This window comes from Bufo gargarizans, chromosome 5 (assembly GCF_014858855.1).
Source record: "Bufo gargarizans isolate SCDJY-AF-19 chromosome 5, ASM1485885v1, whole genome shotgun sequence".
Classification (NCBI taxonomy): domain Eukaryota; kingdom Metazoa; phylum Chordata; class Amphibia; order Anura; family Bufonidae; genus Bufo; species Bufo gargarizans.
The window spans coordinates 416,947,988-416,971,917 of record NC_058084.1 but is presented as its reverse complement, the minus strand read 5'-3'; the positions used below and the strand labels follow the sequence as shown (position 1 = coordinate 416,971,917).

General features: G+C 44.7%; 1 protein-coding gene across 1 annotated transcript in view; it reads right to left on the bottom strand.

Moving 5' to 3' along the window:
* The window catches only part of RNF32 (ring finger protein 32), a 31,574-nt gene that overhangs the window by 5,545 nt on the left and 2,099 nt on the right, over positions 1 to 23,930 (bottom strand). The window contains exons 2-7 of the mRNA XM_044295132.1: positions 23,779 to 23,874; positions 20,034 to 20,301; positions 10,395 to 10,537; positions 8,219 to 8,251; positions 7,796 to 7,920; positions 5,786 to 5,894 (exon numbers count right to left, since the gene is read on the bottom strand). Coding sequence (XP_044151067.1) covers positions 5,786 to 5,894; positions 7,796 to 7,920; positions 8,219 to 8,251; positions 10,395 to 10,537; positions 20,034 to 20,301; positions 23,779 to 23,850 — 750 coding nt within the window. The 5' untranslated portion in view covers positions 23,851 to 23,874. The remainder of the gene's footprint in view (positions 1 to 5,785; positions 5,895 to 7,795; positions 7,921 to 8,218; positions 8,252 to 10,394; positions 10,538 to 20,033; positions 20,302 to 23,778; positions 23,875 to 23,930) is intronic.

Here is a 23,930-nt window from a genome sequence, read left to right as displayed (position 1 = left end):
ATAATGGGGGCACTACTAACGTGTGGCGGTATGAAGGGGAACCTATTAACGTGTGTAGGTATAAAGAGGGCAATAGTAACGTGTGGAGGTATGAAGGGGGCAGTATTACAGTGCGAAGGTATAAAGGGGCACCATTACCGCGTGGAGGTATAAATGGGGCACTATTACCACGTAGGGGTGTAAAGGGGGCACTATTACCGCGTAGGGGTATAAAGGGGCACTATTACCGCGTAGGGGTATAAAGGGGCACTATTACCGCGTAGGGGTATAAAGGGGCACTATTACCGCGTAGGGGTATAAAGGGGCACTATTACCGCGTAGGGGTATAAAGGGGGCACTATTACCGCGTAGGGGTATAAAGGGGGCACTATTACCGCGTAGGGGTATAAAGGGGGCACTATTACCGCGTAGGGGTATAAAGGGGGCACTATTACCGCGTAGGGGTATAAAGGGGGCACTATTACCGCGTAGGGGTATAAAGGGGGCACTATTGCCGCGTAGGGGTATAAAGGGGGCACTATTACCATGTGGGGGTATAAAGGGGCACTATTACCGTGTGGAGGTATAAAGGGGGCAGTATTACCGTGTGGTGGTATAAAGGGGGCAGTATTAGGCCTCATGCACACGACAGTTTTTTTTCACGGCCCGCAAAAACGGGGTCCGTGGGTCCGTGATCCGTGACCGTTTTTTCGTCCGTGGGTCTTCCTTGATTTTTGGAGGATCCACGGACATGAAAAAAAAGTCGTTTTGGCGTCCGCCTGGCCGTGCGGAGCCAAACGGATCCGTCCTGAATTACAATGCAAGTCAATAGGGACGGATCCGTTTGAAGTTGACACAATATGGTGCCATTTCAAACGGATCCGTCCCCATTGACTTTCAATGTAAAGTCTGGAGTTCTTTTATACCATCGGATTGGAGTTTTCTCCAATCCGATGGTATATTTTAACTTGAAGCGTCCCCATCACCATGGGAACGCCTCTATGTTAGAATATACTGTCGGATATGAGCTACATCGTGAAAATCAGATCCGACAGTATATTCTAACACAGAGGCGTTCCCATGGTGATGGGGACGCTTCAGGTTAGAATATACTGAAAAACTGTGTACATGACTGCCCCCTGCTGCCTGGCAGGTGCTGCCAGGCAGCAGGGGGCAGACCCCCCCCCCTGTTTTTAACTCATTAGTGGCCAGTGCGGCCGCCCCCCCTCCCTCCCCTGTAGTTAACTCATTGGTGGCCAGTGCGGCCGCCCCCCCCCCTCCCTCCCCTGTGCGGCCGCCCCCCCCCCCTCCCTCCCCTGTAGTAAACTCGTTGGTGTCCAGTGGGCCCCCCCTCCCTCCCCTGTAGTTAACTCGTTGGTGGCCAGTGGGCCCCCCCTCCGTCCGCTATAGATAACTCATTGGTGTCCAGTGGGCCCCCCTCCCTCCGCTGTAGATAACTCGTTGGTGGCCAGTGGGCCCTCTCCCCTCCCTCCCCCTCCTAATTAAAATCGCCCCCCTATCATTGGTGGCAGTGGTGAGTACCGATCGGAGTCCCAGTGTAATCGCTGGGGCTCCGATCGGTAACCATGGCAACCGGGACGCTTCATACTTACCTGAAGAGCTGCGATGTCTGTGACCGGCCGGGAGCTCCTCCTACTGGTAAGTGAAAGGTCTGTGCGGCGCATTGCTTATAGCACAGACCTGTCACTTACCAGTAGGAGGAGCTCCCGGCCGGTCACAGACATCGCTGCTCTTCAGGTAAGTATAAAGCTTCTACAAATTGCTAAGCTACCATGGCAACCGGGACTGCAGTAGCGTCCCGGTTGCCATGGTTACCGATCGGAGCCCCAGCGATTACACTGGGACTCCGATTGGTACTCACCACTGCCACCAATGATAGGGGGGCGATTTTAATTAGGAGGGGGTGGGAGGGGAGAGGGCCCACTGGCCACCAATGAGTTATCTATAGCGGACGGAGGGGGGGCCCACTGGACACCAATGAGTTATCTATAGCGGACGGAGGGGGGGCCCACTGGACACCAATTAGTTAACTACAGGGGAGGGAGGGGGGGCTGGCTACCAAGAAGTTAACTACAGGGGAGGGAGGGGGGGGGGGGGGGGGCGGCCGCACTGGCCACAAATGAGTTAAAAACAGGGGGGGGGGGTCTGCCCCCTGCTGCATGGCAGCACCTGCCAGGCAGCAGGGGGCAGTCATGTACACAGTTTTTCAGTATATTCTAACCTGAAGCGTCCCCATCACCATGGGAACGCTTCTGTGTTAGAATATACTGTCGGAAATGAGTTTTCACGAAGTGAAAACTTAGATCAGAAAAAGCTTTTATGCAGACGGATCTTCGGATCCGTCTGTATGAAAGCAACCTACGGCCACGGATCACGGACACGGATGCCAATCTTGTGTGCATCCGTGTTCTTTCACGGACCCATTGACTTGAATGGGCCCGTGAACCGTTGGCCGTGAAAAAAATAGGACAGGTTATATTTTTTTCACGGCCTCGAAACACGGGTCACGGGCGCGGTGTAAAAACGGTGCACAAGCCGAGTTTTCTACGGCCCCATTGAAAGTCAATGGAGCCGCAGAAAAAAACGGAAAACGGCACAACGGCCACGGGTGCACACAACGGTCGTGTGCATGAGGCCTTACCGTGTAGAGGTATAAAAGGGGGCACTATTACCGTGTAGAGGTATATAGGGGGCACTAATACCGTGTAGAGGTATAAAGGGGGCACTAATACCATGTGGAGGTATAAAGGGGGCACTAATACCATGTGGAGGTATAAAGGGGGCACTAATACCATGTGGAGGTATAAAGGGGGCACTATTACCGTGTGGAGGTATAAAGGGGGCACTACTTCCGTGTGGAGGTATAAAGGGGGCATTAATACCATGTGGAGGTATAAAGGGGGCACTACTTCCGTGTAGAAGTATAAAGGGGGCACTATTACTGTGTGGAGGTATAAAGGGGGCACTATTACCGTGTAGAGGTATAAAGGGGGCACTATTACCGTGTGGAGGTATAAAGGGGGCACTAATACCGTGTAGAGGTATAAAGGGGGCACTATTACCGTGTGGAGGTATAAAGGGGGCACTAATATCGTGTGGAGGTATAAAGGGGGCACTATTACCGTGTGGAGGTATAAAGGGGGCACTAATACCGTGTAGAGGTATAAAGGGGGCACTATTATCGTGTGGAGGTATAAAGGGGGCACTAATACCGTGTAGAGGTATAAAGGGGGCACTATTACCGTGTGGAGGTATAAAGGGGGCACTAATACCGTGTGGAGGTATAAAGGGGGCACTATTACTGTGTGGAGGTATAAAGGGGGCACTATTACATTTTGTGATGTAAGCATAAAGCGTTTATTACCATTTTACAGCATTACTCTGCATAGATCAGAAGAACTTTTTCTCCGAAGTCATTTTCACTCTGACCCCTCCATCTGAAGTGATGTCAGTGCATGTCCAGTCCAACGGCAGCAGAAAGGTTAAATGCTCCCGTGCCAATGTTTAAATCCCTCCCTTCAAAAAGCATAGTCTACACAAAAAAGCAACAAAGAAGTAATCACCTGTAACTGCTTTTTATTCCCCACACGACCAACGAGGCCACAAAGACGTGTTAACAGATGCACAATGCTGAAATTAGCTAATGTAGAGCGAGGAGAATACAAATGTCTGGAAAAAGTATATACAAAGATAAAAAAGGGTCTAAGAAGAATGCTCAGGTGAACTCTGCACTCCCAGGAGTCTTTTATTTTTTCTTTCCAAGTAATCCATCTTAATGTCAGCAAATTGCTTACTAATGTGTTGACTTATTGCAATCTTGAAAAGTAAAATGAAAAGGCCTGGAATTTACTGCACATCAATGAGTCAGTGATAAGACTTTACGGGGTTAATACCTCGGAGCCGGTGCTAGCTGACAGCAGAATGTTTGTCCTGTCCTGATCAAGCCAACAAGTGAACCCCGCCACCGGCCCAGTGTTTGGTGAGACATTTGGGGAAATCTCATAGCGGGAGAGACAAATCCTACAGACGCCCCAACGAGTTCCTTCTAAAGAGCGGGGCTGGCATTAAATCCTGCTCCAGATAATGTAATGCATATGAGAAAGATTTACTGGCCCCCGTAAAATGAGCTGCTTCAATTAAGTGGCTTATGCAAGCTGGGTTTATAGGTAAGGATCAAAGCGGCTTGTGACCGTGCCGGCTGCGTTGTGGGGAGCAGTTTGCCTTCTGTACACACAGATTGTGGATACTGACATAAATGAGATAGTTGCCGTGACCTTTCAGGGGCTCTTAGATCTCAGTAAAACTACTGTGGCTCTGTCAGACCTGTCATAAACTTCTCATTCTCAGTTCATGTCCTGGACACCATCAACAGGAACATGGAGGTAACCCAGAAACCAGTGCAGGACCAGGATTCACCTCCCGTGTCCCCAGCTCCAGAAAGGACAGAATGTTTTAGGATCCGCATGATGTATGACATGGCTTTACGGCTCATGGTTGTCTGCCATTTAATTAAAGGAGATGTAGTAATCCATCAAAGCTTAAGAAATCCTGTAATCAGAGTCCTTACATTTGCTGGAGGCCTCACTGTCATCTTCATCTATCCATCTATCTATCTATCTATCTATTTATCCATATTTATCTATCTATCATCTATCCGTCTAATATCTATCTATCTATCCATATCTATATTTATCTATCTATATTTATCTATCTATTTATCCATATTTATCTATCTATTTATCCATATCTATCTATCTATCATTTATTTCTTCATCTCTATGTAATATCTATGCATGTAATCTACCTAATATCTACCTATTATCAATCTATGCATCTAATATCTATCCATCAAATATAATCTGTCTGTCTATTCATCTAATATCTACCTATTTGTATATATGGCTCCGCACCGCCAGGCGGACACCAGAACGCTGCAAGCAGCGTTTTGGTGTCCGCCTCCACAGCGGAATGAAGGCAGTACGCAGCCAAACTGATGCATTCTGAACGGATCCGCATCCATTCAGAATGCATTGGGGCTAAGCTGATCCGTTTGGGGACGCTTGTGAGAGCCTTGAAACGGATCTCACAGACGGACCCTGAAACGGCCGTGTGAAAGTAGCCTAATCAAACCGAAGTTTCAGCTTACTCAATGGAGCTTTTCTCTAGTAAGAAAAGCTCCACTGATTGAGGTGAAAAGTTGCACCATTGTACAGTATGGGTGAATAAAGGAAATCCTTGACTTGGGAGTATTGCAATTCTTTTGCACTATTTCAAACCATCATTTTTGGACCATAGTGCTGCTCTCCTTCCATTTCTTTTCTCTATCTATCCATCTATCTTTATATACATCTCAAAACAAAACAAAAAAAAATGTAAAATGGCAGCACCAGAGTAAAACAACAAAAAAATCTAAAAAGCACAGGTGCACGCCTGTGTATTTAAAAAATGTAAACAGGTAGTGCTCCAAAATAATTAAAAAAATAGAAAAAGTTTACTCACCCATGTGGACGCGGTGAGGTTTTTTTACACACATCTATCTATAATATATATACATATTTCCTGTATACCACAGCTGTACCTTTTACAAACAAGTGGTGACGTTTACAAGCATTTAACATGTAACTGTGGCTTCAGGTAATTTTTCATGGATTAATCTGCTCCGCTCATCCCGTGCTATACCATGCTGCCATGCTGCTATGCTGCTGAATGCACCATGTGAAAGGTTCCCCAGAATAATGTGACACCACAAGTCAATCATTTCTTACAACATAAAATGAACAGGCACCTTCTCCTCAAAGAACTTCTTCCGTAACTTGGGGTCTTTGGGAGGTGTTGTTTGTCGTAAATGTTTGTACCATTTCCGCACTCTGTATCCCCTCCAACAAGCTTGTATCCTGAGGAGTAAAAGGAAAAACCTGAAGGATGAGGCCTGATTCTCTACATAGGGGCGCATTACTATTACTAGATACAATGTTACCAAATGTTATCATATATTTCTATTATTGCCATTTTGTGCATCTTTATAATCTCTCACAAAGGAAAAATAACAAAGAGCCAGAAAAAAACATCCCACTCCTTTATACTAATACAGAGACATTCTTTAATTCCAGCATCCAATAATACCGAACGTTTGATAATCTGCCATTGGTTTCCAGCAGAGAAATACATGATACTTGTGAAGGCGTCTTCTTCTTCCAGAAAACTAAGAAGAGACTTTTTGGAAAGAGACCCTCTGATTAAAAAGCAACGTCATACTTTACAAGTAGATTTTAGGTACTTTTCTATGACTAATGATCCACAATATTTGATAATCTGGCAACCTACAGACCCCAATAATGCTGAATTAAAGTAATTTTACTTTAGAAAAAAGACGACTGAGGGGAGATCTAATTACTATGTGTAAATATATCAGGGGTCAGTACAGAGATCTCTCCCATCATCTATTTATAAGCAGGACGGTGACTGTGACGAGGGGACATCCTCTGCGTCTGGAGGAAAGAAGGTTTGTACACAAACAGAGAAGAGGATTCTTTACGGTAAGAGCAGTGAGACTATGGGACTCTCTGCCTGAGGGGGTGGTGATGGTGAGTACAATAAAGGAATTCAAGAGGGGCCTGGATGTATTTCTGGAGTGTAATAATATTACAGGCTATAGCTACTAGAGAGGGGTCATTGATCCAGGGAGTTATTCTGATTGCCTGATTGGAGTCGGGAAGGAATTTTTTTCCCCTTAAGTGAGGAAAATTGGCTTCTACCTCAGTTTTTTTTTTTTGCCTTCCTCTGGATCAACTTGCAGGATGACAGGCCGAACTGGATGGACAAATGCCTTTTTTCGGCCTTATGTACTATGTAGGTTACTTTATTATCATTGCACAAAATTGAGGATTTATAGTCCATGGATGTCATTTGGAGCCATTCAGGTCATCTAAGTGACAAAATTGTTACTTGTTATTTTCGTTTTTATGCTCCCAGAATGAAGCAGAACAATGGAGATTAATAGCGGTGATGTGAATGCAGCCTAAATCTGATATTCCAAACACCAGAAGAAGCTAACCTGAAAAAATGCCACTGAAAGCACAAAAGTGCAGAAAATAGCCACCAAAAAACTATTTTTCACAGTCAGTATCTGACCAGTATTTTTCATCAGTATTTGTAAGCTGGAACCAGGAGTGGGTCCAAAACACAGAAGTCTTTCCGTTATACTTTTTCTGTGTAAATTCTACTACTGCTGGTTTTGGCTTACATATGCAGATGTAAATTACGATCCAGGAGATGCCATCAATGTCAGATAGGTGCATTGATGCTCTGATTGCCAGAATGGGACCTCCGAAGTAAAGGGAGGGCAGTAGTCCATGCGTGGCCAGCCTCCATTCACTATTTCCACAGCTTGCTCTCTACTCACCACTATGGGACTTCTGAAAATAGCCGGGCGAGTCCCATAGCAGTGAACGCTGTGTGCTCTCATTCTCTTTGGGGGGCCCCATTCTGGACAACCCCAGAGTTGGGACCCTAACTTATCTCACACTGATGGCATATCCTAGCATTAAGCCACCAATGTCCTAGATGGGAATTCCCCTTTAAGAAATTAAAATGCAGGACAGAAGCCCCCATTAGTACTGTCCATATCCCCTACAAGAAAATGTAGATATCAGAGGCAAAATTAGAAAAAAAATTAGGACCAATGTGAATTTTAAACAACTCAAGGGCATTCTTTAACGAATCTGTCAAAATAAATGTTCTACTAAATCCGTGTAACATACAGTAAATGATAAGACTTATGTGGACGCAGCATCACCTGGTGGCACATTGTGCTCTGAACAGCTGAGCCGCATCGTGTATTACTCTGGTCTGATACTGATTCCGTCTGCACATTGGGCAGGCTTTTCTTCCAGTGAATTTCTCATATGCTTCTAAACACACCTGGAGGGGAAATAGGATTTTGATGTCATTTTCTTCTGCCTAAAGATTAAAGTGTATTCCTATGGAAAGGTATGGTACTTTATCGGACACCACTCGGGGGCCAATTTGACTGGCCGTACCCTGACAGTCCGGAAATCTAGCTGGTTCATGACGCATTCAGATGTGGAAATAACAGGTCATGAGCCGACTGACCATAAAAATACTTGACTGTCATTACTGCCCTGCAAAATGTACAGCGGTGTTTACACAGGCAGAAATATCCGAAATGCAATATATCATGTGCAGATATTCCACTTACCCTGTGAAATACGTGAGAACATGAAAGCAGAACCTGTAAAACAAGCGAGGCGGACACTTATCAATGTAAATTTACATGGAAAACAATGTGCAACGGTGAAACAGTAAAATAATACAATACTATCAGCATTTCAACTGTGTCTTAGTCTCTGCTCACATATCACTTTTTTCCTTCTATCGAAGGTATGCCCTTGTAGTATTCACCATCGACTACCGCTGACAAAAGGCTGTGACGTATGAGAAGTGTACAGTGGCATATGGTGCCCATTCAAACTCACTGTATGAGAAACGGGTAGTCTACTATGCTCTCCTATATAGTGGGTTACAGTAAAAAAAAAAGAAAAAAGTATGCCGACACATACTATCCCAGTGTGAACCCAAAAGATAATTACCCATGCAGGGTACAGCGCTGTGCTTAGGTAGCAGGGAGAAAGCTGCCGTGCTCAACACAGCAGGTACCTTCTCACCGTGGTGCTCACCGCAATCGGAGGCAAACAGCTGAGCGTCGGGGGTCCCGGGTCCCAGAGGATCGGTCATCAGGATTAGTGTTGAGCAAAGAGAGCTTTGGATGTTACATCCGAAGTCGCTTTGTTCAAGACTTCGGATTTATACTGTACAGTATTAAAATGTATGGGCTCCGAGGAGCCCAAGTTATTTGCAAAGTCGCATGTGACTTTGTTGAATAACTTCAGTAGTTGATTTTCAAAGTTTAAAACCACTTTAAAACTTGAAACCGAACTCGGGTTCAGTTCCAACTGGTACCTCAAAACAGAAGCAGGGTTCGGTTTCAAGTTTTAAAGTGGTTTTACTACCAAACTACCAAAGTTTTCAAAGAAATCACACGCGACTTCGCAAATAACTAACTTTGGCTCATTGGAACCCATACATTGTAATTAGGGATGAGCGAATCGACTTCGGATGAAACAGCTGAAGTCGATTCGCATAAAACTTCGTTCTAATACTGTACGGAGCAGGGGGTCTGTATTGGCTCCGATGAGCCGAAGTTATTGCTTCGCGAAGTCTCGCGAGACTTTGGGTAATAACTTCATAAATTAATTTTTACTGTAAAAAAAAACGTTTCCCGAACTCGTGTTCGGTTCCAAGGTACCACTCGATTTGCTCATCCCTAATTGTAATACTGTCGGATATCTGTACCGTATGAATCTGAAGTTTTGAATGAAGTTACTTCAGATTTAACATCCAAAAGCTCACTTCGCTCAACACTAATACTGATACCCGGGACCCCCGCCGATCAGTTGTTTGAGAAGGCTCCAGCTGCGGTGCGTACTGTAGTAAGAAGGTACCTGCTGCGGTGCGTACTGTAGTAAGAAGGTACCTGCTGTGGTGAGCACCGCGGTGAGAAGGTACCTGCTACGGCAGCTTTCTCCCTGCTGCCCAAGCACAGTGCTGTACATTTTATAGCGGCTGTGCTTGGTATGGCAGTTCAGCACCATTCACTTCAGTGGGGGCTGAGCTCCCCCTAGGCCATGTGACCATTAAATGTGACGTCACTTGGTCTAGAGAAAGCTGAGAGAAGGCTGTGACTCTACTGCAAGCGCTGGTGTCTTCTGAAAACAGCTGATTGGCAGGGGTCCTGGGTGTCGGACCCCCACAGATACAATACCAATGACCTATCTAGAGGATAGGTCATCAGTATATAAGTCTCAGAAAACACCTTTGAAGGGCTGGTCTTAAATTAAAGGAAATCTGTTGCCACGATATTGGTCTATTATCTACAGTAATACACGAGAAGTACTGTAGATAAGGAGCTCTATTATTATTATTTTTTTTGCTACTGCCCCCCCCCATTCCTCCGCTGTCAGGGTTTAAAGCTGCTCTTCAATACATTGTCAGGACTCCTGCGCATGTACACAGCAGTCCTCTCCATCATGTTACCAAGGCACAGAAGTCCAGACAGTGTATTTCAGGGCAGTTATGAAAGGTAACAGCAGGGGAACTGGGGGCAGTAAGAACAGTAAGAGTAGCAATCTTTACTCCCTATCCGCAGCACTACTCCTGTACAACCAGCTGGTATTGCCGTGGAGAGCCATGGCCGACACACATTCCCCCTGTGTAACCCACCGATGTAAAAGGTCTTCCAAACAAGGGACCCCCTCTATGACATCCATACACCTGACCTGACACGTGGCGCTGAAAGCCCAGAGTACTTACTGTACCTGTGGGTGAAGTTTAAACTCTTCCTTACAGATGACACACGGCTGCAGAGAGTCGCCTTGCTGAACGGACCGCTGCTTCACTTTGGACCACTCATCGCTGGTGAGGGCCGTCGCAGGAGCCTCGACAATCCCAAGTCTCTGTGCTTTAACCAAAATGACAAAATGATTGGCAAGATGAAAAGGCAACTTTTGGGGGTTATTAGCATCGTTACCCCAATACATGCTCTCGCTAATAAAACCTATAAAGAGAGCTTCTGACTGCCTTCCATAACTCCCAATGTGTTCAGACATGGCCCCGACGCCTAATTGATGATCTGATCGCGGTCTGAACTGTATTTGTCTTGGCTAACCTCGCGTGTGGAGCCGACATTGTACTAATTATTTTTCTGCCTTTACCACTGACACCTTTAGTGACTGACTAGTAATGACAGCTACACGGTGTAGAGAATACATCTAGAGGGCAATTCTCCCGAGTCCTCTTTTGTCCTGTCAATCATTACAATGGGGAGAGACATCATACCCGTAATCAATCAGTCACATGGAGAGCGTTATGAATTGAGTCATTCAGGGAAAGAAACCATTGCTCCTTGAGCTCCGAACAAATCTGAGGACTAACTTAAGCCACTGTATGACATTAATCAATGTCAAAGGCTGCCTGTTACTGTGCTGAATTATATAGATGAAAGCGAGACCGCGCGGATGATGACTGAAGACCAGCAGGCTCGATCTCACTGCTCTGCCATGTTAGGGGATTACAAGGGTCTCGTATGGAGTGATGGCTGAGCCAGCGTGGTTTTATCATCATTCAGCCGCGTGTCAAAAACAATTACAGGAAAGACTCAATTTACCTACATTTAAAGGTCCACCTCAAATGGACAAAAGGACCTATTGTTTCAATGATGTTTTAGGTCAAACGTGATTTTTTGAATCGTTAAGGATGTTATCTTTCATATTCTATGTCACTGTTTATATTCAAAAATCCTAAAATCCTGCAGTTTTCACAATGAGCACTAAGCACTTCCTGCTCTGTAGAGATTACTTTTCAGCAGTCATCTCATTATCATCACAGGTAGGTTTACAGCAACAGATATCACCTATACATATTTAACACTGGATCCTATAATTGACAATAGGTGATGCCACAGCTTGTCTACAAACCCCATTCTGCTTAAGGTCCACGTGGCTGTTATAACAACAGCTCAGGCGACATGGCAGCCGCCATAATCATATATAGGATATAAGATAAAAAATAAACAACAATCAGAAAATTGGGATCACATCCCTATGATATTCACCATGCACAACTATGCTATCATTATGAAGAAGCAGGAGGAGAACCTAACATTTACTAAAGGTTTAAAGGGACTGTGCACCCCTCCTGGGCAGACCTGTCAAGGGAGTATACCTATTTCCCCGGCCTTGGCAGCTCCGATCGGGCTCCCTGGATTTAAAGCTCCTGTTTACTACCACTGCAGCCAATCGCTGGCCACAGCAGTTACCTGCTCCCCTTGTGTCATGACAAATGATCAGGTGACAGGGGAGCAGTGATTGGCGGCAGCGGCACTAAACAGGAAGTTTAAATCCAGGGGGCACAGCGGAGCAGCCGAGGTTGTAGAGTGGAAGAGCGGGGAACCAGGGCCAGGAAGCAGGTACCTCCCCTCCCAAATGTGCACAACCCCTTTAATGCAAGCAGACAAGTTAAACGGCAATGTGACAAGAAAGCAAGCACAGTTTGCAGAATTAGGCTACATGCACACGACCGTATGTGTTTTGCGGTCCGCAAATTGCAGATCCGCAATAAAAACAAAAAATGGATGACATGCATATGCCATCCGTTTTTTTTGAAGATCCATTGTAACAATGCCTAAAACGGACAAGAATAGGACATGTTCTATTTTTTTTGCGGGGCTACGGAACGGACTTACTAATGTGGTGTGCTGTCTGCATTTTTTGCGGACCCATTGAAATGAATGGGTTCGCATCCTATCCGCAAAAAAAACGGAGCGGACGCGGAAACAAATAACGTTTGTGTGCATGTAGCCTCAAAGGCAGATTGCTGTAATGTCAGCCCTCGGCTTTTCCCATAAGCTGGAATCACATATGCAGTTTATGATGCAGCATTTGGAGCCAAAGCCAGGAATGGATTAAAAAAGGGATGGGAAATATAAAGGAGAGACTTCTAGTTCTCCATCCTGCTGGATCCAGTTCTGACCTTGGCTCTTACCAAAATCTGCCACAAATCTTTCATCTTAATCTGTCAGCAGATTTGTACCTATGACGATGGCTGACCTGTTGCATGTGCGCTTGGCAGCTGAGAAAAATGCATCCTCTGCACTTTGACAGGACAAGGCATCATGACATTTTCACTGCCTGGTCCTGTCAATCAAAGTGCAGAGGGTTCAGCAGTTGCAGAGAGAACTGAGCCTCTAGGTGTAACGGCAACGCCCCCGTTGCTCCTAGAGGCTAATTTGCATATATTAAAACATAATTTTTCTCAGCAATGCGGGCACATAAGAACATGGGACCAACACAGATGCCTTCAGCTTCCAAGTGCACATGTAACAGGTCAGCCAGTGTCATAGGTACAAAACTGCTGACAGATGCCCTTTAAGATATATTTCCCCTGTAATGTCTGTAAATCATGGCAATTTTTACAGGGATTTGCTGAAAATCTAAAGCACTATTCATATTGGTCTGGTATCAATAGTATTTGTTCCATACATATGACCGCTAAAAGACTTCAGGTCCCTTCTTTGCAACTGTAGAAATAACAAACCCCTTGAGACATCTCCTGAGCTCACCTAGTTACACGGCCCGCCACGTCCCGCACACATCTGCCCGGCAGGCACGGGTTCAGCGCCTGATTCTCTTTTGTCATTTTGTTAGAAGTAATTAAGTTGTCATCATTATTCAGAAAGTTACAGGAAAGAGAAACTTTACTAACAAAGTATTTCTATGAGGGACAAGTGAGACGTTTACGTCAAGGATGATTGGATCTGTAAGTAATTAGCACCCGATTACGGGAGAGGTTGTCTCTCGCTTACTATGGAGGATTTACCGGCGTCAATAGCAATAATAGAAAGGCCTGTGGTAGAAAAACCTGTCTGTTACACTGACCAGGAGCTAACTACAGGCATGGAGGGGAAGTATAAGTACATGGCAGGTATCTATCTGTCTGTCTGTCTGTCTGTTACACTGAGCAGGAGCTAACTACAGGGATGGAGGGGAGGTATATGTACATGGCAGGTATCTATCTGTCTGTCTGTCTGTCTGTCTGTCTGTTACACTGACCAGGAGCTAACTACAGGGATGGAGGGGAAGTATAAGTACATGGCAGGTATCTATCTGTCTGTCTGTCTGTTACACTGACCAGGAGCTAACTACAGGGATGGAGGGGAGGTATATGTACATGGCAGGTATCTATCTGTATCTATCTGTCTGTCTGTCTGTCTGTTACACTGACCAGGAGCTAACTACAGGGATGGAGGGGAAGTATAAGTACATGGCAGGTATCTATCTGTCTGTCTGTCTGTTACACTGACCAGGAGCTAACTACAGGGATGGAGGGGAGGTATATGTACATGGCAGGTATCTATCTGTATCTATCTGTCTGTCTGTCTGTCTGTTACACTGACCAGGAGCTAACTACAGGGATGGAGGGGAGGTATATGTACATGGCAGGTATCTATCTGTCTGTCTGTCTGTCTGTCTGTTACACTGAGCAGGAGCTAACTACAGGGATGGAGGGGAGGTATATGTACATGGCAGGTATCTATCTGTCTGTCTGTCTGTCTGTTACACTGACCAGGAGCTAACTACAGGGATGGAGGGGAGGTATAAGTACATGGCAGGTATCTATCTATATCTATCTGTCTGTCTGTCTGTCTGTTACACTGAGCAGGAGCTAACTACAGGGATGGAGGGGAGGTATATGTACATGGCAGGTATCTATCTGTCTATCTGTCTGTCTGTCTGTTACACTGACCAGGAGCTAACTACAGGGATGGAGGGGAGGTATATGTACATGGCAGGTATCTATCTGTCTGTCTGTCTGTCTGTTACACTGACCAGGAGCTAACTACAGGGATGGAGGGGAGGTATAAGTACATGGCAGGTATCTATCTATATCTATCTGTCTGTCTGTTACACTGACCAGGAGCTAACTACAGGGATGGAGGGGAATTATAAGTACATGGCAGGTATCTATCTATATCTATCTGTCTGTCTGTCTGTTACACTGACCAGGAGCTAACTACAGGGATGGAGGGGAAGTATATGTACATGGCAGGTATCTATCTGTCTGTCTGTCTGTTACACTGAGCAGGAGCTAACTACAGGGATGGAGGGGAATTATAAGTACATGGCAGGTATCTATCTATATCTATCTGTCTGTCTGTCTGTCTGTTACACTGAGCAGGAGCTAACTACAGGGATGGAGGGGAATTATAAGTACATGGCAGGTATCTATCTATATCTATCTGTCTGTCTGTCTGTCTGTTACACTGACCAGGAGCTAACTACAGGGATGGAGGGGAATTATAAGTACATGGCAGGTATCTATCTATATCTATCTGTCTGTCTGTCTGTTACACTGACCAGGAGCTAACTACAGGGATGGAGGGGAGGTATATGTACATGGCAGGTATCTATCTGTCTGTCTGTGAGGCCCCCTGCACACGATCAGGATTGCGTGCGGATTTTCCGCGCGGATTTGCGTGCGGAAAATCCGCACCGTAGGTCATGTACATTGTATTCTATGAGAATTTCAAATTCTCAATGCACACGATGCAGATTTTTTCCGCGCGGATTTTGACCTGCGGTGCGGATTTAAAAATCCGCGACATGACAATTAATTTTTTTTTTCCTGACCGGATTTTCTTAATTCACTTAGTGAAATCCGCATGCGGAAAATCCGCACCGAATCCGCACCAAATCCGCACGCAAATCCGCAAGCAAATCCGCACCAATTAATGCGGATTGACCGCACGGATTTGCCTGAGAACACCTGCGGATTTCAGTGCGGATTCTCCGCACATGAATCCTGAACGTGTGCATGTAGCCTTACACTGACCAGGAGCTAACTATAGGGATGGAGGGGAAGTATATGTACATGGCAGGTATCTATCTGTCTGTCTGTCTGTCTGTCTGTTACACTGACCAGGAGCTAACTACAGGGATGGAGGGGAGGTATATGTACATGGCAGGTATCTATCTGTCTGTCTGTTACACTGACCAGGAGCTAACTATAGGGATGGAGGGGAAGTATATGTACATGGCAGGTATCTATCTATATCTATCTGTCTGTCTGTTACACTGACCAGGAGCTAACTACAGGGATGGAGGGGAAGTATATGTACATGGCAGGTATCTATCTATATCTATCTGTCTGTCTGTCTGTCTGTCTGTCTGTTACACTGACCAGGAGCCAACTACAGGGATGGAGGGGAAGTATATGTACATGGCAGGTATCTATCTATATCTATCTGTCTGTCTGTCTGTCTGTTACACTGACCAGGAGCCAACTACAGGGATGGAGGGGAAGTATACAGGTCCTTCTAAAAAAATTAGCATATTGTGATAAAGTTCATTATTTTCTGTAATGTACTGATAAACACGCAAGACCCAACACTCTGGATGAGCTTAAGGCCGCTATCGAAGCATCCTGGGCCTCCATAACACCTCAGCAGTGCCACAGGCTGATTGCCTCCATGCCACGCCGCATTGAAGCAGTCATTTCTGCAAAAGGATTCCCGACCAAGTATTGAGTGCAGAACTGAACATAATTATTTGAAGGTTGACTTTTTTTGTATTAAAAACACTTTTCTTTTATTGGTCGGATGAAATATGCTAATTTTTTTAGATAGGAAATTTGGGTTTTCCTGAGCTGTATGCCAAAATCATCAATATTAAAACAATAAAAGGCTTGAACTACTTCAGTTGGTGTGTAATGAATCTAAAATATATGAAAGTCTAATGTTTATCAGTACATTACAGAAAATAATGAACTTTATCACAATATGCTAATTTTTTGAGAAGGACCTGTATATACATGGCAGGTATCTATCTGTCTGTCTGTCAACATGGAAAAGACCGCAGCCCTTCCAAACTTCAATGAAAAAAAGAAGTGTCCTTTATTCACCCATATAGCGACGTTTCAGTCCTCTTGCTGGGACTGTTCTCAAGCAACTAAATACACATCTTGGTTGTTCACATCTTAACTGCTGGCACCCCGTGGATGATTACACCGACAGTGCTGTCCTAATCCTGGTCTATCTGTCTGTCTATCTATCTCTCTATCTATCCATAACCTATCTATCTCATATCAAATTGAAATCAGCTTTATTAACAGGACTAAATACATGTTAGCATTGCCAAAGCAACTGGAAAATAATTGGGTAGGGTTGGGCGATAGGGACACATCCGGGGGGGGGGGGGGGATATAAGAGTCTGCTGCTATGGCCGCTGTGTTTTCCTCTTCCCCCCAGCAGTATGTTGAGTCTCTCTTTCTCTGGGCAGGGATCAGACAGTCTCCTGGAGCGAGTGTCCCTCACTGCTGAGTATTTGGGGCACCGCAGCAGGAAGTGAGCCTCATCCTCTACGACCTCCTGGTCGCACTGCTGGACATGTACCTCTGTCGGTGCCGCCCGGATTCGATGAGCAGGCTGTGGGCGCTCAGTCTGTATCGCTCAGGATCTGTCAGTCTCTAGGGTTGGGGAGTTTCTCCAGATATGGAGCCAGTTTGTACTCCTTCTGCAGGCTCCGGTATACTGTCAGCATTTGTGATGTTCTTATGTCTTTTCTCCAGACACTGATATACTCCTCTTTACTCTTGTGTATCATCCTCTAGATTTCTCACTTTGCCAGGCTATGTATCTCATATCTATCTATGTAATATCCATCTCATATCTATCTATTTAATATCAATCTATCTCTATCTAAACTGAGAAATTTCTTTTTTAAGACATTTTTTATTGCTGATTTGGCTTTCTTAACGGGGTATTCCCTTCTTGACATTCCACAGGATCTGTAGATAAGCCATAAATGCTGAGCTGTCATTTGACATGACACTCGCAAAGTTATATGGAACAAGCACTTATTATGCCCAGTGAGTTATTATTACAGCCTTCAGGACTCGGACATGGTTGTCTGTCATAATACAGAAATACCCGATTGTCATAAGATAGTATTTGATAGCAATGCTGATAAATCCTCCCTCTAGGACAAGTATATACTTACAGTTTATGGCTGGCAGTAATCGAGGGCGATGCTCTAGGTGTGACTTGCAGTGTTATGGGGGCACTAGACATAACACAGTGCCTCCACTTTAATGAGTATCCCAATATATTATTGCCACAAATGTCTAATAGATTGAGGTTTCATCTCTGAGATTCCAGTATGGGGGTCCCCTGGGTCCTCTAATCCCTAGTTCAGCACTGCAGGGAGTAAAAGATGCTGTAGCTTTGCATCCCTGTGGCTCTCATTGTAAGTTGAGGAGGGTGGCCCTAGTCCTTAAAACCTGGGCATTGTATATTCTGAGTGGATTTAGGGCTGCAAACATGATTACCAGGATTGTGGTTCTGGGATGCTGAGCACAGCCCTGATAGTGGGACTGGAACCCGGCAGATTTCCCCGCTGTGCTAGGTCTAAAAATGCTAAAAAAAAAAAAGAAGAAACCCAAAAAGTAATCCTATTCCTAATACAACACATAAAAAAAAATCATCATCTCACTAGCCCCCCCCCCCCCAAAAAAAAAGTTAAAGCTATTAAACTAATGTGCGTGAACCGCTAAACTGTCTCTGGTTCTGAATACCAAAATTACCCTGGTCCTGAACTGTTTATACACTTCAATACTGAGCAATTTTACTTAATTTTTATTTTAATGGGTTTTTACGAGATTTTAGAACTGATGACCTATCATCAGGATAGGTCATCAGTATCGGATCGGTGGAGGTCCAACACCCAGGACCCCCGCAGATCAGCTGTCCCAGAAGGCAGCGGCGCTTTTCCTAGGCCAAGTGATGTCCCTTTCATCGGTCACATGGCCTAGGAGCGGCTCAGCCCCATAGAAGTGAATGGGACTGAGCCTGATACCAAGCACTGCCGCTATACTATGTACAGTGCTGTGCTGCGGCGCTCACAGGATGTCAGCCCCCACCGATCAGATACTGGTGATCTAGCTTGAAGATAGCGCATCAGTTCTAAAGTCTTGGAAAACCTTTTTAAAGACAATTATCACATTTTCTTGATTCATTTTTTTCTGGCAATAACTGCACTGTAAAGAGGGGTGTACTGTATATAGAGGGGTGCACTGCATATAGAGGGGGTATCCTTTGTATAGGAGGGTACACTGTATATAGAGGGGGTATCCTGTGTATAGGAGGGTACACTGTATATAGAGGGGTGCACTGTATATAGAGGGGGTATCCTGTGTATAGGAGGGTACACTGTATATAGAGGGGTGCACTGTATATAGAGGGGGTATCCTGTGTATAGGAGGGTACACTGTATATAGAGGGGTGCACTGCATATAGAGGGGTGCACTGTATATAGAGGGGGTATCCTGTGTATAGGAGGGTACACTGTATATAGAGGGGTGCACTGTATATAGAGGGGGTATCCTGTGTATAGGAGGGTACACTGTATATAGAGGGGGTGCTGATACAGCACATCGGAAGAAAAAAAATATTGGCAGACTCTAAAAGGGCGAATTAATCATTAATCATATTACTTTCATTAATCCCCCAACCCTAGTTTGGTTATTCAAATTATTTTTGAAGGCTTTATTTTAGCATCTTTTTATTGCCCTTTTTTAACAGGGAAAATTATACAAAAAATATATATATCTATATATATATATCTGTATCTATCTATGTTGCATTGAAAAGGGTGAAATCCGCAGGTAAAACCACAAACATAATTGACATGCTATTAAATTTGAAAACTGCAATGCAGGTCAATTTCTATACAGAAAAAAGCATCTAAGTGTACACGAGATTAGTATTATCTCATACACTTTACTGGTAATGTATTACCTGCGGTTTTTCTGCACAAGAACCTATGCGGGGAAAGAACGCACATATTACGCAACATGCGCAGGTGGCCTAACTGGAGTTAATAGGTCACCCCAATTAGAGCCACCGCAGAGCCGGTCTGCTAAGACCCAGCAGCTCCTCCAGTTACTCATGGATCAAGTGATTGCCGGGACAGAAGCAGGAAGCGTTATAGCTTCTTCCTGGACTGTATACATAACGTTCAACAATCAGGAAGGCAGGGACGTCTTGCCTTTACTACCTGGCGTCCATCTGTCTCTTACAACCAGCTGTCCAATCCTGCAAATGCGTACTGAGCAAGGACATTCGGAGCTATATGCGGACCCACTAGACGTTTGTAAGTAGTTATACTACAGTACAATGGAGACAGCCACAAACATTTCACTGCCACTTCTCCTCTTTGGCGGGCTAAATGGGGAAGAATTCCCCTGAATCTGCACGTTTTAAACACACATGGCTTACATAAATGTCCCAGATAGGACAACACTTTATTTGAGTACTATAATCTTGCGATGGGCCAGAAAAGGTTGTGCACTTCTGGCCTAAAGTAATATTATACACCCATATAGAACAGTTAACAGTGACTTACCCAATGTGAGTTTTGGACCAAGTGGGTCAAGAACGTATTCCTCCTCTGTAGGACTGACGGTGACTTTTTCTTTTTGTTTCCTCTTAATCCCGGTATCAACAACAGGTCTGACCATTTTTCTGTCCACGCCTCGGAACCCGGACGTCTTCGCACTCTTGATTCCTTTACAAGGATCAGCCAATGAGAGATGCTGGAGTTGGAGATTTTTTAAAATGTGATCTTGTAAAGCTACGGCAGTCAGAATGATAGGCTGTCCACTATCTTGATTCTAAAAGAAAAAATTAAATGTGATACATTTATATAAGAAGACAAGAGTAGCCGTAACGGTAAAATCTTCTCCTTGAGAGTGGCTCTGCATAACAGATAATAAAAAATTGTCCTAAATGTCGAGTCTCGCAAGCACATCACAACGACTAAGAGTGCTCCACCTTTCCTACACAGAACTACCATAGAGATTTGTAAAAATTTACCAGAAGTTGCATTTTAAGGCCACGTAGTGTCTGGAATTGGCACAGTTTTGCATGTTCTTTATTTTTTGCAGGGCTGAGGAACGGACATACGGACAAGGAGAGCAAACGGTGTGCTGTCCGCATTTTTTTGCGGACCCATTGAAATGGATGGATACCCATCCTATCCGCAAAGAAGAAATCCTCCATATTTTTCCAGTGCCTCCTGGCTCAGTAGCCCTATGATAACAAGCGCTAGTAAGCGTTGTCATTGTCATACAGACATAGATGCTCTTCCTTACACGAGTCCAGTAAGTTCAATCTTTGATTACTTGAAACAAAACCATATTACTTACCGGTAATTTCCTTTTCATTAATCCCCCAAGATGGCATACCATGAGAGATGACCTGCCTCCAACCAGGTACGGACAGGAAGATAAATTTGACCCTCCTCCGGCTCCTCCTCAGTGTCTTTCTGAACCGACAGCCTACTGTAGAGAGTCTTTTTCTATATTTTTTTCATTCACACCAACACATACCTCCACCTATATACTATCCTACACTTATATATCTTTACATTTATTTATTTTTGGGGGGGGAAGGGGGGGACCCATGCCACCATGGAGGATGCATGAAAAGGAAATTACCGGTACTGTAAGTAATATGGTTTTTCCCTTTTATCCTCCATGACGGCATACCATAAATATATAACAGATTAAACTTGTTCATGGAGGGTCTATGGCCTGCAATACCTGTCTACCAAAGGAAAGCTCCTGACTAGCCCTAGTATCTACCCTGTAGTGTTTAGTAAACGTATGAGGGCTTGACCATGTCACTGCCCTACAGATCTGCTCTAACGAAGCGCTTGCTCTTTTGGCCCAGGACGTTGCGACAGATCTTGTAGAGTGAGCTGTGAACGACTTTGGAGGAGATACCCCTAAAGGCTTATAGGATTCCAATATGGCCATTTTTATCCATCTGGACAAATAATTATTTGTGGCTTTGTGTTCTTTATGTGCCCCACTGAACTGCACAAACAAGTAATCCGTTTTCCTAAAAGGACTTTGTGGTCTCCTGTCTGTGAAAATTAGATACCACTTTAGGAAGGAAAGAATTGTCCAATCTAAAAACAATCCTGTCTGGAAAGACCATGGGAAATGGTTCCACTATTTTTAGAGCCTGGATCTCACTTACTCTACGTGCTGAGGTAATAGCTACTAAAAATAGGGTTTTTAGGACAACATATTTTAGTGAGGTCTCTGAAAGGGGTTCAAAGGGGAAATTCGTCAGGCCTGACAGAACTAAATTAAGATCCCAGGGAGGAACAGTAGGTCTTAAATATTTGGACGCAACCCTTTTTCAAATCCTGTTTGCAAGAATCCTAAAATTGCCTGGATGGAGAATCTCAGAGAGGAGTTTCCCCACACCAACCACAGAATCTTTCCCAGATTTTGGAATAAATCTTCCTGCTGGCTGACATGATGTCAATTATGGTGTCCGATAAGCCCTTGGATGTTACCCTCTCAGGTTCCAAGCTGCCAGATGTAGTCTTTCCACTTTGGGATGATAGACTGGACCCTGTGACAACAGATCTTGACTCCATGGAAGAACCCACGGGCTCTGGATTGACAAGAGCTTCAGCAAAGAGAAACCATGGCTTTTTTGGCCACAGAGGAGCTATTAAAATCACATGTGCCTTGTCTATGCAGACCTTTTTTAGCACCTTGGAAATCAACTGAAGAGGGGGAAGGCGTACGCCAGCTAAAAGTCAAATTTTTGCGACAGCGCGTCTACTCCTATATTCCCATCTGAGGGATTTAAGGAAAATAGGAAAAAAGGGGGGGGGGGGGGGGGGGAGGCCAGCACACCACCCCTTTTTTGTTTTGTAGTTTGTATGGGAGTTGTGGCTGACTCCTATTTGGTCGTGCACTCCTGTAGCCTGTGTTGCGCCATGGGCTGATTTTAATTAGCATGAGTGCTTAGTTTGCTCAGCATGCATGCTGGTATTTATAGTCCCTGGATTTAATGGAGGCCATTTTGGCCCCAAAATGAACCAAAAGGGGTCCAGCATGCATGTGGGACCTACACTTCCTGAATTTCATGGTCGCTGTTATGACACCCAACAGGTGAGCTTTAGTGTTAGGACCCGTCTGATTAGAGATCGCCTTGGCGTGCGGCAGACGGGCTCAAATAATTTTGTACAAAAAGTATTTGCAAAGCATCTCTAAGTTATTAGCATAGCATTGGCAATATAATATACCTTTGTACTTTATTTGGTTTGTAGAGTGCTGTTGCACTATGTGTTTGATATGTATTTTCAGCCATAGCAACGTGCAACTGCATATTGGGATGTGCTGACCTCCCCCCCTTTTTTTGTTTTGTAGCACCCCTGACATGAGCATCGGAGCAGTTCATGCGCCAATGCTCTCCTTTGCCCTGCGCTAAATTGCGCAGGGCAAAGGCATTTTTAGGAGTTCCGGTGACGTACTGGGCTCTCTATGGGGCTGACAGGAACCCCGGTGATGTCACCGACACTGATGGGCAGGTTTTAGCTCTGCCCTAGCCAGTAAAACGGCTAGGGCAGAGCTAAAGCCCGCCCCTCAGAGCCGGTGACGTCACCGAACACACTGCCGGGCGGAAGTTACCGCCCGGCAGTGTGTTATTAAAAACAAAAAAGCCCGTGCCCTGCGCGATTTGGCGCAGGGCACGGGAGCGCATCGGAGAATGAGATGCTCCGATGCTAGCCTCAGGGGGGCTGTCTGGGTAAAAAACCCGGACAACCCCTTTAATTAATTCCTTAGTATCCTCAGAGGAGAACAAAAACCTTTTAAATTCTGAATCAGACCCAGAAGACACTGAGGAGGAGCCGGCGGAGGGTCAAATTTATCTTCCTGTCCCTACTTGGTTGGAGGCAGGTCATCTCCCATGGTATGCCGTCATGGAGGATGAAAGGGAAAATATGGGATATTTAATTATTATTAATTTTTTTTCAGATTTCATATTTTGATAGTTCTCCTTTAAAAGCTGACACAGTATTAAACTTAAGAAAATAACTAAAAGTAGATCACCCCTTTAAGGAACGATTTGCTGGGAGGCCCTGGGATCTGGACACGTTATTCAAATAAAGTCGAGTATGGAGGTCAAATAGCATCATACTGATTATAATCTCTAAAGAAGAAGTCAGAAACTCTTCAACCCTTGTAAAAATAAAATAAAATAGCAGACAGAAAGCGGCGCGCAGTGTCATCGTTGTAAATGAATAGTGACGTGTGTGGGAGCGATTTTATTGTGGAATATACCTTTGAAGCTTTTGTTACATTGGAAACTGAAACAGATGCTCTGCTGGGCCTTGAACTTAAATGATGAGCCATTCTGTGTCCAAAGGAGAAGAAGACCTGCAGCAAAAGACAACATTACCCAATGCAAACTTCTTTTGTACTGCAGTCAATTA